At 35.9% G+C, this 16,120-nt stretch overlaps 1 protein-coding gene across 10 annotated transcripts in view; it reads right to left on the bottom strand.

The window, feature by feature from the left end:
- Positions 1 to 974: 974 nt before the first annotated feature.
- Positions 975 to 16,120, bottom strand: part of RAB3IP (RAB3A interacting protein) — a 32,424-nt gene continuing 17,278 nt past the window's right edge. For all 10 annotated transcript variants that reach the window (XM_064701922.1, XM_064701926.1, XM_064701927.1 and 7 more), the window contains 7 exons: positions 15,086 to 15,163; positions 14,700 to 14,903; positions 10,008 to 10,136; positions 7,690 to 7,802; positions 4,177 to 4,276; positions 4,003 to 4,072; positions 975 to 1,343 (listed from right to left, as the gene is read on the bottom strand). In XM_064701922.1, the coding sequence (XP_064557992.1) occupies positions 1,261 to 1,343; positions 4,003 to 4,072; positions 4,177 to 4,276; positions 7,690 to 7,802; positions 10,008 to 10,136; positions 14,700 to 14,903; positions 15,086 to 15,163 (777 nt within the window). In that variant the 3' untranslated portion in view covers positions 975 to 1,260. The remainder of the gene's footprint in view (positions 1,344 to 4,002; positions 4,073 to 4,176; positions 4,277 to 7,689; positions 7,803 to 10,007; positions 10,137 to 14,699; positions 14,904 to 15,085; positions 15,164 to 16,120) is intronic.

Here is a 16,120-nt window from a genome sequence, read left to right as displayed (position 1 = left end):
CGATTTTAGAAAGTTAGGTGGAGTCAGAGTAACTTTTCACCAATGGCATGATATTGAATTATTGTGGCCAATAGCTAAGGTAGAAGAAGGGTAAACAACTGGAAAGTGTATAAAAGATCAGCCATTTTCATTAATAAACTGTTGCCAAGTGTTACCAACTGAGACTACTTGTGGTCTCTGCTTTATGTCGTGACCGCCTCGACTGCGACACACAACCATGTTCCTTGTAACATCACAACTATCTGCTTTCAGCTGAGACAATGCCCAGGAAAAAAATGACGAAATGACCACTTCAAGTGCCAAAGAAACACTTCCAACAGAAAAAGCATCTCTTAAGAGGCCAGGATCCTTTTTGGGGGGTTTTCTGACACCAGTTTTTTCACACACACAAATTGTAACATTATATGGAAATCATCATCAGCATGTTAAAGAAATCACATAATGGAAATTTCTGAGTTTCAAGAACAACTATGGGGGAAATTATGTATAAGACATTGAAAACTGGAAATCCCAGAGGACTGGGGGAAAAAAAACTAACTTAAAGGAATGAAAAAATTCTAGTGAAAGAAAATTAGAGGGGAAATATAAAGTTTTTAGCAGTCATATATGGGTCAAAATAGATTTCTAACCAAAAAGCAAACAAGATTATTTCATTGTTCCTTCATATTTGAGAAGCACCCTTCCCTAAAGAGAATATACTCAGGTTTATTGTGCTGTGACTCTTCACTATATGTGTTTCTCTTCCTACATACATATTTTTAAAAATTGCAAGTATAGGAAAGCAGCACTTCAAACAATTCCACGTTCTCCCAGCTGTCTGTTAACTATAATGGCACACATGCATAGAGAGCTACTAAACACTACAATGAAGAAAATACCAGGCATTTATAAAAGTGATTTTATGAAGAGCAAATATTTTTGAGTGTCCTACTGAGGAGGTTCACATTCTACATCACAAACAACAGAAGACAGAGACTGTTTCAGATTAACACTTTAATCAGAAGATTTGTTTTTAAATGTAAATTACAATCACTAATACACCTGCAAGTGCTTACCACATTTGTTCAACTAAGTATTATATGTACGCATATACAGCATAGGTCAGTTTAAAACAATCACAGTACTTCTTAGTGCCATCTGCAAATGGAGAAAGATCTTGGACCCACTTTGTGGAAATAAATATCAAGTGACAAAAAGAGGTTCAGCAATTTTAGTTATGTATATTCAATGAAGTTCATGCACGCGCAAGAGTAAAAAGTTTTAGAGCTCTTCCTTGTAATAGCCAAGTTTTGCTAGTGACATCTCTCGTCTCAGCTGCATAACTTCCCAGAACATCTGATCCACTAAAAAAGACAGAAATATCATTAAATATACCAAATTCACATTTTATTTCAACTGATATGTTCAGGCTGCCTTACTCTATATAAGTTTAAGGGAACTTCATAACAAACATCTGGTAAAACCAACATTAGTATGTGTAAAGGCAAATTGTATTTGATTATGACAAAATTTGTTCAAGCACATATTCTAAACATTCTAAATGAGAGTCCTATGAAAAATTCCTCAGATTTCAGTTATCTTTAAAATGGAGAACAGAACTATTTCAGTATTCTTGTCAGCTTCAATTAATTGCAGTTTCTTATTTAAGCTTCCCTGCCCCTTGACTCATTTTCTGTGAAACTAAATGACTACCAAAAGAAAAAAGTAGAGCTTGCTGAATAAGAATTGTTTCAAAGAATCTGCAATTTTACCTTTTCTAATCCTTCTTGCTCCCTTTTTTCCTATAGTGAACTACTAGCAACAATAAATTGGGTAGGAAAGACCCTTTTTTCTTATCTCATCTGTATCTTTCTAAATGTGATAAGCCTAATGCATAGCCTAAGCTTCTAGGTGTCACAGCAATACAAATCAAAATCATGGGGTAAATAATTATTTAAGACAAAATTTCCATGCAGTCAAGATCCTGATGTAGGATGTCTACAAATATCATAAACCTGAACAACAAGCACAAGGTCTTCCCTACCATAGTTCAAAAACACTTTTGCATAAGTGACCTCTGTCTTAAAAATTATATGGTGCATTAGTAGAAATGTATACAGCACATTATACAGACAATTATGATGAGTGCCTACATTTCTGTGAATGTATTGTTGAAATCCTTACATAAAGTTAGAAATGCAAATGCTACGTTCTAGTGGTAAAGATGATAACTGAGCTGAAACATCAAACTTTGGGGTTTTTTTTACAAACTTCTTGGGAAGAATAAATCAATCTGATAATGTTGAAAATATTTAATTATATGATGTAAAAAAACTCATTAATTTAGGGGTTTTTTTAATCTCAATAGCAAAGTAAATAATTTTTAGTTGAAACTTCACAAGTCCTTTTGGTCAAAGTAAAAGCCTTTTGACTACAAACCATACTAAAACTTAAATAACACATTTTCAAGATCTTCAGTGATGCCAGTAAATTAGTAAAAATTACCACCATCTGAAGGTTTTATTAAACATAATTAAGTATAGTAAATACATAAATTTCTGGTGAATTCCATGACCCTTTAACATTGAAAATTAACAGCATTATTTTTTGTAATTCTATCTATCACCTCAGGAGTACTTCAGGTTAGAAATATTTGGGTGTAGCTAAAATCCTGAGCTCTTGAAATTTGGAAACATCAGGAAGAGATGACTATAGGTGAGGTAGGAAAGCAGGGCTAATTCTAGCCAAATTCTTGATGGAGGAAATCCACAGACACTTGAAAACTGGAATAATGAAATGCACAGACATCCATAAATATTACAATGGTTTACTTTATTTCCAAAAATGCAACTGAACTAAAAAAAATTACATTTTCACAGTGAAAGCAAATATTTTCATTTACTATTGACATGGGGCTAATGACACTTTTTCCACTATTTGTGCTCAGTGCTTCTGGAAGCCTGAGTGATATGACCAGTTTCAAAAAAATTTGGACTGATTGCTGTTTGGCAATATTCTTTGACCTGGACAGAAAATACAATTGAATCAACTCTGTGTAGTTTAAACACAGCCAAATAATCTTTTCCTTCTATAGTGATAAACAGGTAAAATGGTCTTGAAAATGAAGACAAAGCTATGCCTTTCCAGAATCAAGGAACTAGGTGTACTGAGAATGTTTTCACAAATGTCTTCTTTTATATGGACAGATCAGAACCACATAGCCCAGCTAAGCAAATTTCTGAATTACTGTGCAGAAACAGTTTAAGTAGGCAGTTGTTGGATATGATATTCTGACACAACCAAAGCAACTGGGTAACAAAGGTAGGGAACCCCCAAGCCACAGCCTGAAGCAATGGCAGCAAAAATCACATTTTTTTGAAGGGGTGGAGGGTGATCAAGCCTTACATTTATAACCAGAGGGCTAATCAGGATTTGGCCATGCCACTGCAATGATCTCAATTCTCACCTGCACTCAGATGAATGATTACAGGTTTTCTGTATATATAAAAGGTTACCTGTTTACATCTTGCAATTTCACCCAAAATATTGTCTTTCTTGCCAGTTCCCCCTGAAAAAAGTCTGACAAGAACAGCTGTCTCAACTGCCACTGCACAATACCAGAAGACATACCAAAACACCAAGCTAAAGAAAAAATGGTCCAGATCAAACCAAACTGAAGTTTTTTGCATTGAAAATACCTCCACATTGTGTGACAGGAATTTGATTTTTGACCACTGTGTGGAAAAACTGTGACTAACTCCCCTAGTTAGATTTTATTTTAACATTACTTACTGCATAAGGGGTTTTTAAATGAACTGAAAATCAATGTATTATAATTTGTTGTTTTAAAAAATAACTTCACTGGAGAGTGAAATATCAACATATTCTCAAAATTATAACTATGACTAGCTGATAACCTGTAATGTCATAGATAGCAACTTTGTTACACAGAGAGCAACTTTTAGGAACAGGCATTATATAAATGTCTCTTCATATAGGTCAAATACAATTTTTTATACTCACCATCTTGCTGCTTCAACAGTCCTTGCTGGATGTATCGAATATATGTAAAGAAGTTACACACAGAAGTGATCTAAACTCATAAAAATAATGGTGGTTAATGTAGTTTTGTATAGAGGCATGGAAAAACAGTTAAATAACTACTATACAAAATTAAATAATAGTAAATCTACTTACCCTGTAACGACAGAAAGGAGAAATGTAGTAATAACTGCTTGAATCTCCTAATTTGATTCTATGCTTGCATGACTTACTTTGTCCACTGAGAGCACATTTCCTACAAATATAAAGGTCACATGATTCAATAAACCAATCTGACATTAATGTCTAAACACATGCATGTGTTTATGGTGCCAATGTAACTGCTTCATATTGGCACAGATAGATGAGTGTCTACTTCATTTTACAAGCTGCAATTATTACATTATGTTGTCAATTATTTTAGTCCCACAAGGTCTAATTTCATTTCAATACTGGTGCATTATGATGCTTTTTTTGAATTCTAAAACTTTCTTCAGCTCTGGGAAAGCACTTCCATATTCACTAATTTAAATTGGCTTGACAACTCTGGCACAGTGGGATTTCTTTAATTAACTCTTGATATGTCAAATAAACATTTTTAAAAGTATCAGTTGATGCCAACACTTGAACAGATTTTTTTAAAGTTACGCTTGATATTGTATTTCATCCTAAAAAAAAAAAAAATCAACCTCACAGAAGAGCAGTCAATTCTCTGAGATGCATTTTAAATCCAGTTTTGCATTTATGCCCGAATCAAAATCATATTTCACATTCAGAGTATAAAATCTTCTGGGACAAAGGAAAATGGGCTGTCTGGCAGTAATTCTTTCTGTTACCATTACAAAAAGTGAGAGTAAAATAATTAAATTTACTTCTGGTGTATTGCAACTATGCAGTATTCAGAAAAGGTCATTAGTCACCACAAACTCTTCCCCAAAAAAAAACAAGTTAGGAAACCAATGAATTTTTAAAGATGAGAAGAATTTGATTTATTCTGAATGTCTGTATTACAGCCTCTCAGATGAATTGGGTTGTCATGGCAACCACAGTTTCATTAATTTTAAAAGCTGCTGGCTCTTCTTTCTCCCATTTCTACCTCATGAAACTGGGGAGTCTAAGAACAAGCTGCCTTTCAAAAGTGAAACAAAAATTACTAAGCTTCTGTGGTTCTGAACAGTGGCTCATAGGCTTTTTTAAATTGCCTGCAACTGGTCCACAGAACCATGTAAAACAGGAGAAAATGGAAGTGTGCATACAATTTTCCATAGCAATTTATAAGGACTAACAGCAGTTCATTGACACAAGAAATCCTAAAGTAGCTGAAGCAAGCTGGATCACAATTTCAGTCTAGCTTTTGTCAGAAGACAAACTTTCAGTGCTAGGAAAATACAACTCCTTTTTTCTTCTGGTTACATAATTGCCTTCTCTGTGTTGTCTTCCATGCCAGCAGTGGAAGCCAAGGGCTCCTGCTGTGACTCAGTTCTGTGCTGTACAGCACACACAGCTCAGCACTTGGTTCCCCTTGGGCACAATGATGGGAACCTTCTGGGGAAACCCAGCTGCCTTTTGTTACGGCAGCACTCCCTACACAGCATCACAGTTACCATTCACCAACTTCTGTACATTCAGAACCCTTCTGTACTACTGTCACAGCTTTCTGTCATCCAACCCTAACTAAGCTATTTGGGCTGTTACTCACTATTTTATGCATCTTTTTACCTCCACACAAATGTACAACAAAATGCAAAGGTACAAGAAAATCACTTCTTTAAAAACATTACTCTGGCTTTTGTTCTTGTTTATTTTCAGTTTGTCTATATTAAGTCACCCATTTAAGCCGACAGTTCCAATTAAAAAAGCATTTTGTACCATATAAAAATATAAACATGAAACTGCTATGCTGATTCAGTGAAAACTGCAACACCTGTTTCCCGTTCAGTGCAAGTAATAATATATAAGGCAAAGCAAAACTACTGTAAAATTACACTTAAATACTGCAGATTCCTTACCTATTACTTATCTACAAGCAGCAGCACAGAAGTTTTTGTTGGTACAGAAGAGTTGGAAAAGGGAGAAAAGAATTTGCCTGACCTTTTGGTATATGTAAAATAACTAAATTACAACTTGTGCATTGTCATCCCAAAACATGAATCTGTATCTTGCCAAATATGTAAGGATTTTCTAAGTTCTGATTTTAAAGTTATCCTACACTGGAGAAAACAAGTTAAAAACCTCCAGAAATTTCTGAATGATGCAGTTGAGTCTCCCGTCTGGGTTAAGTATTTCATCACATCAAGATGTGGCAAAGTTGCTTGAACCACAATGATTTCAAATCCATTTGTCAGTTGTTTTTTGATGACACATGATTTGTTTCAGTGGTTTCTGACTGTTTCCAGATTCTCTACTACTTTCATAGAACACAGATTACAGTGGCAGATCTTGGATAGGAATTCCCTACTCCTTGACTAGCTCCATTACTGGTGTAGGCCCTTCTGATGAGAGGCAGCTACAGCTCCAAGAGTGTGTTCTAGTGACAGAAGGAAGTTGAAAAAAATTTGAATGGTTGAACTTTGCAGACTAGAAGGGATCAAAGACTAAGTCATAAAAGACACAAAACATTTTCATTTTATACAGCTTCTTTAAAGAGAAAATAAATAATTTTGAGATGTGTCAGTTGTAGTTTCTATTACAGTCAGAGGAAAAACAATTAAAAAGCAATGGCAATAAGAAAGAAAGAAATCTTAAGAGTCAGATGAAAACATTCTTATGAAAGATTTCTATTATAAAATTGAGCTCTCTCAAATCAAATACTAGAGAGTAAATTGTCAACTTGTCCAAAATACTTCCAACAGAATGGTCAAGTCTTTCTCAAGATTTGGAAGGCTTCAGATTAATATCTAAACTGACCTTGCTTTCTTACTCCAACATCCACTAAGGCATCCTACAACCCCTTTCCTTCTCCACATAATCAAAGCCTCAGTGCCTCAGGCAAGTCCCTCCTACCCAATTTCAATGTTTGTATCAGCACCTGACAAGTCTTGCTTCACATTTCTCTAGGACCATTCCAGAATTTCTAAAATAACCTTCCTTCCTGTCATTCAAGCATACTTCCTATGTATTTTAGATTCCAGCTCTCATCCATCTTCATTCCCACTTACATTCCTCCTGCTCAAATTCAGAGGATCAACTCTCTCTATATTTCCCAAATATTTCAGCTACCTTTATTAGTGTCCTATGTATGTCCTGAATTTTTTATGCCACAGGTACTCCAGATGTCATAAACCCAGCCTGTACTACTGCAATACCTATTCCTTTCATGATGCTTTCCAGCTGAGAGCCCCCAGTTCAAAGCCATCTAGTTTAAGTATCAGAATGCCCTTCTCCAAAGAGGTGAATGTTACTTTCAGGGTCAATGCATCAAAACAAGCAAAAGTCAAGCTCTCCCCAAATTATAACGTTTGTTCTATATTAGGGGATTTTTTAAAAGTTTCATTTATTAGTTGCTTACTTTCCCACAAAATTTGTAACAACAATTTTGAAGTCCTAGATTTTTAGGGAATTAAATTTAAGATACACAAATTTGACTGAGGTAATTAGCTGATAGCAGTTTTCTCAAGCCAAGAGAGCTCAAATGAGTCAAGAGTATCTCCCTGTGTCAGCTCAACATACTTTGGTCCCCCACATTCAACTGCAGAAGCTTTCACAAATCGAACAGGTTGCAAGCCAACAGGTTCAATGCTCAGAGTGTTGTTTTCAACAGCTTCCAGAACAGCTGAGGCCAACTGCAAGAGAAATTTAGAAAGCAGTTAAAAACAGCTCTGCTTCATCCACTGCCTCAAAGCAGTGACATATTTCTTATTCTGGAAAGTTAAGAACACAGGGGAGAAAAAAAAATATCAACCCACCAAACAAAAATTCTATTACAAATAAGATTTCACTTTTACCATGAGTAAGAGGTCCCATTTCCAGGCTCGTGTTTAAATTCTGCCCTACAAATAACCCTGCCTTCCCTGAGGCAACCTAACTTCCTTTGCAGCCAGGAATGTAGTAAAGCATGTTTAAAACACTAACTGTATTTCAGCCTTTCCTCATACACCCAAATAGCACATGTATTTATATATGCTATGCTCTTGCCAGAGACTGAATATCACACATTTTATTTTTAAAAAATGGTCTGATTTTATTGTGCTCTGTGAAAATACAAAATTATGCTCCATACATCTTTATCTTAAATAAAACAAGGAAATGTTATGTCATTGTTTTCAGCTGAAGATAGGTCTAGCAAGGTGTTCAAAGAAGTAAGACTGAGCAATATATAGAAAAGCCAGTTGCAACTTTCAAACACTAGCCTACTTAAAGGGCAACTTTGCTCAGGTTTGTTTATGTTCACTCTTTATAAGAAATCATAAGACACTGGAAATGTGACCATTTTGCTTGATTAGACTGAACATTTGTCCAAGACCACAGTTTCAAGTAATAGCCCTTACTTGATTTAAAAAAAAGTGCAACTTACATTACTAATGAAATAATTTTGTGCCAAGGTTCTTTCCTACTAAGTAATAAAGGTATTTTTTTCTATTTCACTTTAATTATTTTAAGACCAGAATGTTACTATGAAAGTAGTTCATATGAAATACTCTTTCTGCCAAAAGCAGAACACTACACATATACACAAGAGGCTACTGAGAGTTAATGTAATACTTCAACCATTCACACAGCTGCACTTTCAATTACTCAAAAACACAATACATGCGTAATTTATTGCTTGGTTTAACTGCACACTAGCATCAATAGCCAAGTAAAACAGAAGTTGGTCACTACACACAGCGTTTGGAAACAATAAATGGTGCAACTGACAAGTGCTAGAAGCCTCACTCTTCCCTTAAAAGGCAATACAAATCTACAGTACTTATATTACCAAGGAAGAACACATTCCAAAATTAAGTTGCTGCAAAAGACAACAGGATGGCCTACTTACATATACTGCAGAAGCAATTTAATTCCCATAGTAACCAAGTAAATTTTTAGTCGGAGAGGTTCATATGATGCTGTACACCAACCATAACAAACTGGTATACAATTGACTAAAAGACTGCATGTGCTTACAGCCAGCAAGAAACAGTAGATGAAAAGCATGGAAAAAGAACATAACATCCCCTGAAAACAACACATGAACATTATGAAGAAAATGTAGGATTTTCTATGTGAGGTGTTTAATTTTATTGGGAAAGATATCAAATATCAATACTTAGGACTTTAAAATGTCTTGTTCTGATTTTAATAAAGACCTAAGAATATGCTCCCTTTTCCTACTAACAGGTACTACAAGTACAGCCTATAAATGGTGCTTAAGGACAAAAACTCAGTAAAGCAGTTGGATCTGCAATCAGTTCCATGTTATTCCCAGGATAGGTGAAACTCCAGTATTTCCTCTGTATGGGTGAGTGTGTGGGAATAACACAAGGAAAAAAGCCTCCTAATTTGATTCCTTAAAAACCATATCCACCAACCTCCCCTGTTGAATCTTAAATCCCTAAGCCTAATTCTTGTAACTCAAACCTCTCTTCAAGAAAAGGCCCAGACTACGCTTGCAGTCTGCTTCGACTGATATGAGAGAAAGTCAGTCCACAAAATTAAGTATCTTTGTCTCTACTGCCTCCTATATAAACAAGACATAGAATACAATTTTTACACTCTATTTGAAGTATCAGGAAGAAAACTTCCATCCATTTCAACAAAGATCAGATTCCAACAGACAGGCATAACATTTGAAGAAGTAGACATAAAAAGGATCTGGAAGAGCATAAATGGAATAGAATAGTGAAGAAAAAAATGGTCAGACTTTAGGACTTCACTGTAAATTGCCACAGACTAATGAAACAAAAATGGTTAAACTTCATATTGAAAACAATATAATAGTCTTTTGGTTCCATGTAACATATTTAAGGGGAAGATATCAGTGAGCACATTTTGACCATTTCCATTACCTCACTTTTGGAGAAAGTTAAACATGGAAAAATATCTTCCCGATAAATTTTGTCCAAGAAAGGACATGTTCTGTCCATAGTAGGCTCATCCTTCCAAGACCTGAAGTCATTGTACAGAGACAGGTCAGCCTAGAACACACAAAAATTCACATATTTTAGTAACATAATTATCACACTAGTGTCGATCATTTGCAAACATCCACAGGTAAATAATAAGCATCAAAATGCTTTCTATTGTAATGGAAAAATTGAAAGAATGTGATGTGTAAATTGAAAGAATGCTATCATGGTTCAGCTATGAACACCTTCTTAAATCCACTTTCCTAAGCCTGTAAATTCAAGCAAATCAAAACATATAACTTTCAATACACAGAGATAATGCATTTACTGGTTACCACTGCACACTACCACTACAAGGTAATGACCTTTCCCCCACTTCCTAAGCTTACAGACAGCTTTGAAATACTTAGGAAAAGCCAGAAAGCAGTTTCCACCTTCATGCATCTTCCTTAAAGTACTTTTCCATTAATGTAAGTTAAGAAAAGCAGAGAAATTCAAAGAAAGCAACTGCAATCCTAGACATCTTACATGTTCATGCTGCTTCTGACTCCAATTTGCTGCTATCCAAACACTAAAAGAAAACAGACTAACACACTGAATATCCTAAGAAAAGAGGAAGTCAAAGTTCAACTCAGTTAAAAGTACATTATTGTTCTTCACTTTTCCTCTTTATGCTAAAACTCTCTCCTACACCTCCCTACAACAGAAAGGCAATGATGGTTGCTGGGAATGATTTCTGAGCCTGCTCCCCCAACAGCTCCTCTAGGCAAAGAGGAAATACTAAAATTACCTATTAAATCATGCTCAGAAGAACTGTATTCTGTGTTAGGAAAAGATAATTGCATCTTCTTTGAAAACACCCTGTTTTGTCATCTCGAGGCTGAGATCAGCTAGCAGCGGGATGGCACCTACCCAGTGTGGTGCTCCAGAGATGGGTACTAGGTTGTTATTAAAAATCTGTTTGCATTATGGGGCAGTCTGTCCCACAGGCTAGAGCACACTGTCCCACACTCCCAGAGCACATCATCTGCTTTAGGGTTACTTGGGAAAAGACCTTTCATGGGCTCCGAGCAGAGTGGGGGTGAGTGCTTCTGACACACACTCCTAATCCAACACATAAAACCAACTCCAGTCCCAAAGGATGTGCAGCACCAGCCCCAGACTGGTTTGGACATTCTGCTTCAGCACCTTCAGTCTGCTGATCTACAGCAGGTTGTACTCCTAAAACTAAAACTATTGAAAGGATGTACACTGCAGGAGAAAGACAAGCCAGGATGTGAATCTAAAATTTTGTACAATTAAAGAAAAGACAGATAAGATGGTGAAACGGGGAAATAGCACATACTAAAAGTTGATTTTTAATCGTATTTAAAAAAACAATATGCTGCTTTGAACCAACCTCAGTCTCTTTTTCATTCCCCCTGCATCACCCCTCCTGCACTCTCAGTACTTTGCCATTCTTTTACATGTATGCTTTGGGGAGTTCTTTTCATCATTTGCAGGGGTTTTTGGTTAAACTTTTTTCTTTTCTTTTCCTTGGAAAATAACTTACAACAATTAGACTGGAAATTTTGTTTTTCATTAGAGCCACTTGCATTATGCTCAGGTACAATCAGGAACAACTATCTTAATTAAGCTAATCCATAATTGTTCTGGTTGCTAAGCCACCAACTTCATAGTACAAGTGCAATTCAATAGGTGTAACTTGCTCCCCAAAGGAACATTTCCCATAACTTAAACCCATCTCAGGTCTGGCTTTAAAATTAATACAATCAAGAGATATCAGCAGAAAAACATCCATTTTTTACTTGTACTCTAGAATTCTAAAAATTAAGATGCATTTCTTATCAACTTGGTTATTTTCCATATTTACTCCATTTTACCTAAACCAACAGTTTATAAGAAGCTGCCTTGAGAAGAATTGTTCAGTGACCACAGCCTGATGATCTTCATTTTCAATCTAAAATGTGTGATATGTGTGTATCTCCTCCCTGCCTTTACATATGCTTTCACTAGACCCCAGTTTTGATTACCTGAAATTAAATGTACAATCAAATGTAATAACAATTCCAGTTAAATTTTTTATGCTTTCATTACGGTAAATATGACATCAGCAAAATATCTCAGCTCTTTGAAAAACTGTGATGCATTTATCAACATTTCTGGTGAGGCAGACACCTGTCTGCTTGAGATCTGTGCAGCTTATTTCAATCTTTTTATTACTGAAATTTATTAGACATGTTTGTTTATCTAGAGCTTACTACCACATACTAGGAAATATTTCTCTGGGATGTTGGCAGCTTTCTAGCCCCACTGCAAATTAGGGTGGACAGCCAAACACTCGTGACTCTGTCTACATTCCACAAAGAAATCTGAGAGCTGACCATATTTACACCCAGCTCCATCCCACAGCTCAAAGCTCTAGCTGGTAGACTCTGCAGAAGGCCAATACACAGCCCTGAGCCCCTCTTGACCCCCTTAGAAGTCAAGTCACTCAGAATCAGAAGAATAAGATTCAAAAAGTAACAACTCAGTGGCATGAACAAGCAAGAAGGGGACTGAACTAGGGTTCCAGACCCAAACTCTAAGAAATGCAAAAAATTTACCTTAGAGCAGCTACAAATAAAGCCAGTAAACAAAATGCCAAAGCACTAGATAACAGGAACCACTGGGAAGGCATGGATCCCCTGCTTGAAACAATGTCTTAGCTAACATGCCAAAGGTATTCTTGCCTTTTTTCACCCCATTCTACATTTCATTAAATACTCTCACTCAGAAGAGAAATAAAAATACTCAAGTCCCAGTGGGTGGAAAGCCAATGTGCTTCTTAGTGATTCCCTGGGCTGTCACTGGTAGAAAAGTCACCAATTTGAGCAGCCTTAGGCAGCCCTGAAGTGTCTCCTTATGCAGCCAACAAAAAGGTGAATTTACTAAAGAAAAGCATCAGGCAGGCTGGTTCTTCTGCAGCATGTGCTCCACAATCACCACTTTCTCTTCATGAGAAACTGTGGCAAAACAGATTTTTCTGGTCTCTTGCTCTTGCCCAACGCTAAAAAATTTCATTGAGTCATGACCTCAGTGTGATGCTTACAAAGTAATTAGATTCCATTCCAGTTCTCCCGTTTTCTGAAGGGCAACAAGGGTTGAGTTTTAGTAAGGAAAAATCCTTGATAGCACTGAAAGTGGGCAAGTAGGTTGTAAATAATCTGATTTTTTTTGAGTATGATACATCAACTAGAAGATGCCTTAATTTTCTAGTAAAATATTTCTGTAGCAACTTTCTAGTAAATTTTTTCTATAGTAAAATGGCGCCCAATACAAATGCAATTAATGGTAAAATGAAGTGTAAGGATCCAGTCAACATATCACCTGAGGCTTTTTCTTGTCACTTTCCATAACTCTTTTGAATGTATTTTTAATCTTATTTCCTCATGAAAATATTTCATTAAGTACTGACTAAATTATTTTCTTTTTAGGTTCCAGAGTTTTCATTAATCCATTAATAAGTGTTCATCATTCATCTTCTCCATGTCACCTGAGATGGCAGAGATTTTTCTTCTATCTCAAGTATCTCTACACAGAAATCTTTCCATCAGGTTGACCATCTATGTTACACTTTGAGCTATTTTCAGTGTCCCTTCTGGGATGAATATATCATAGCTGCATGTACAGAAACACTCTTACTACATGTTTATACAGCAGTACAATACTATCTTTTGTTATTTATTCCTTTCCTGAAAACTCTTAACTCTCTGTACGCCTTTGACCATCACTGAACACTGAGATGGGGTTTTCAGACAATGATCAACAAGGATACTAGGTTTTTTCCAGCACAATGTAGCTCTTTCCAAGAGCTTTCTTTTCCAAGAGCAAGCTTGCTATTTGCATTTTTTTCCTAAATGCCTCATTTCTCATTTATTGATTTTAGGATTTCATCTGCTGTTTTACTAACCATCCAATGAAATAAGCTCCTTCTCCACACTTTGGTCAGTTTTTGCTACTACCATCCCAAGTACCAACCCCTCGCCACATTATTTCCCTAATTTCAGTGACATGAGTAGATTTAAAAAACAAGCAAACAAACCAACCAAAAAAAACCAACCAAACAAAAAACCTCCAACCCACACAAAAAAACCCAAAAAACAGATAGGACTCAGGATTCCAGTGACATAGCACCTGTTCTCTAATAAATTACTGATTTCATCTTTTCCCTGGCCTCTTTCACCCACTACTGATCTATAAAATGACTCTTCCTCTTTTCTATGACAGTTTATACAACCTTTATGAAAGTTTATGAACTTTCAGTGATGGATTTCATGAAGTTCACCAGGACCTATCATTTAGTTATATTGTTTGGTTTATTGTTTAGGGTTTTTTAATCACCAATTAAAATTTTGAATGCAATTTCAGTATTTGAAATCTTATCTCATCTTCCCTTAATGATTTAAAGGTAAATCAGACTTGGAAAAATCACCTCCTATTGGTATGTAAGGAAAGTTCTTTCATTAATGAAAAATATCTCTAAGAAAATAAGCATTAAATGAAGATTTAAGATATACTCTATTTATTGTGAGTAAAACAAAACAATAAAGCCAGTTTATCAGCAAAAAGAGAAAGATCCTCGTACATTACCTCTTTACAGTCTTTTACAATTGGCTGCATCATGGTAAGGTCCTGATGACTGCCACCCATAGCACTGCTTGTACTCTTGTTCCTTGCATGGCCTTTCTTAAAAGGAGTTCTTCCACCAGACTGGAATTCCTTAGTTGGAGATGTTGGTGAAGTAGACAGTACTAGTGTTTTCAATGCTGCTACTTCAGCCTGGAGGACATCAATCTTCACAGGGCAGGGGGGAATAAAGTTATTAACAAAAAAAAAATAGATTAGTATATAATAAACAATTGAGTATACATTCTAAAAATGTATACAGGTAATCCTCTACCTACAGCTTTATGATTCACACTTCAGATTTAAAACCATGTGAAAATACAAAGCAAACAAGCTGGGAAAAAACTCACCTTTCCTTGTGCTTCTTTTAACTGTTTTTCTGCTGCAGCTTGTTTGACATTTGCTTCTTTAACCATTTTGTGTGCTTCCTATAAAAGATGTTTAGCTAGTGTAAATGCTTCACACAAATTTATGAAAAATCCAACAACTAATGACATACTTTTGCTTCATGAAGACTACTTGTGACTATTAAGATGTGCAACAGTCTGAAACCAAATAGCTACGTTTAAAAAAAACCCCTTCAAATCTGTGATTTTTGATTCATCATTGGCCAACTATTTTGGGTCAAGAGTCCAAATTGAGAAATTCAGCAACTCCACCTACCCCACTCCAGCAGGAACAATACCTGTCATGAACACCAGGCTCCAGTCATGCTCCAGTGGCTGACAAGTTCCTGGACCCCCAAGAGAAAGACTCAACCAGTAGCAACAAAAGCAACATAGGCACAGTAGCACATTCAAAAGAACTTCTCCCTTGTTGTAGCCAGAATAACCAGTTTCAGACAACTGTAAATTTCGGCATGAAGGAACCAGTCAAACAACTATGAAGGCTAAACTCTTGCCATCAATAAAAAAGACAAAACAACAGCATAAAAACACTTCATTATTTAATAAACATTTTTAAGTAGAATGGAAAAAGCACTAATAAAACAATCCAAGTAAAGAAACAAGGCTAAGCCAATAAAGCATAAAAGGACTGAGGGTTTTTCCAATGTCCTTTTACCTCATAACTCTAAGCCTTTTGTCTGTATATTGTATTTGTTTAGGCTCTGATCCAGCAATTTGTGCCTAGGATCAAATTACTGTTCTCACGTGGTACTTACTGAAGGCCACAAAAATGGAAATATCAGAGCCAGCAACCAAATTACTTGGGATAGGATCCTTTTCATATCTGTAAAGCGCCTAGCACATCTGGACACTATATAAATAAAACAAAAAAGTTCATACATTGTCATACCAAAAGATCTGGCTCCCACTAGCATACAACACAGTTGTGTAGTATGGGTTTGTCAAATTCTCATATGTAACAAGACACATGCAAGAATG

The sequence above is a fragment of the Zonotrichia leucophrys genome, chromosome 1A, assembly GCF_028769735.1.
Source record: "Zonotrichia leucophrys gambelii isolate GWCS_2022_RI chromosome 1A, RI_Zleu_2.0, whole genome shotgun sequence".
NCBI classification, from domain to species: Eukaryota; Metazoa; Chordata; class Aves; order Passeriformes; family Passerellidae; genus Zonotrichia; species Zonotrichia leucophrys.
This window is presented reverse-complemented; position numbering and strand designations above follow the sequence as displayed.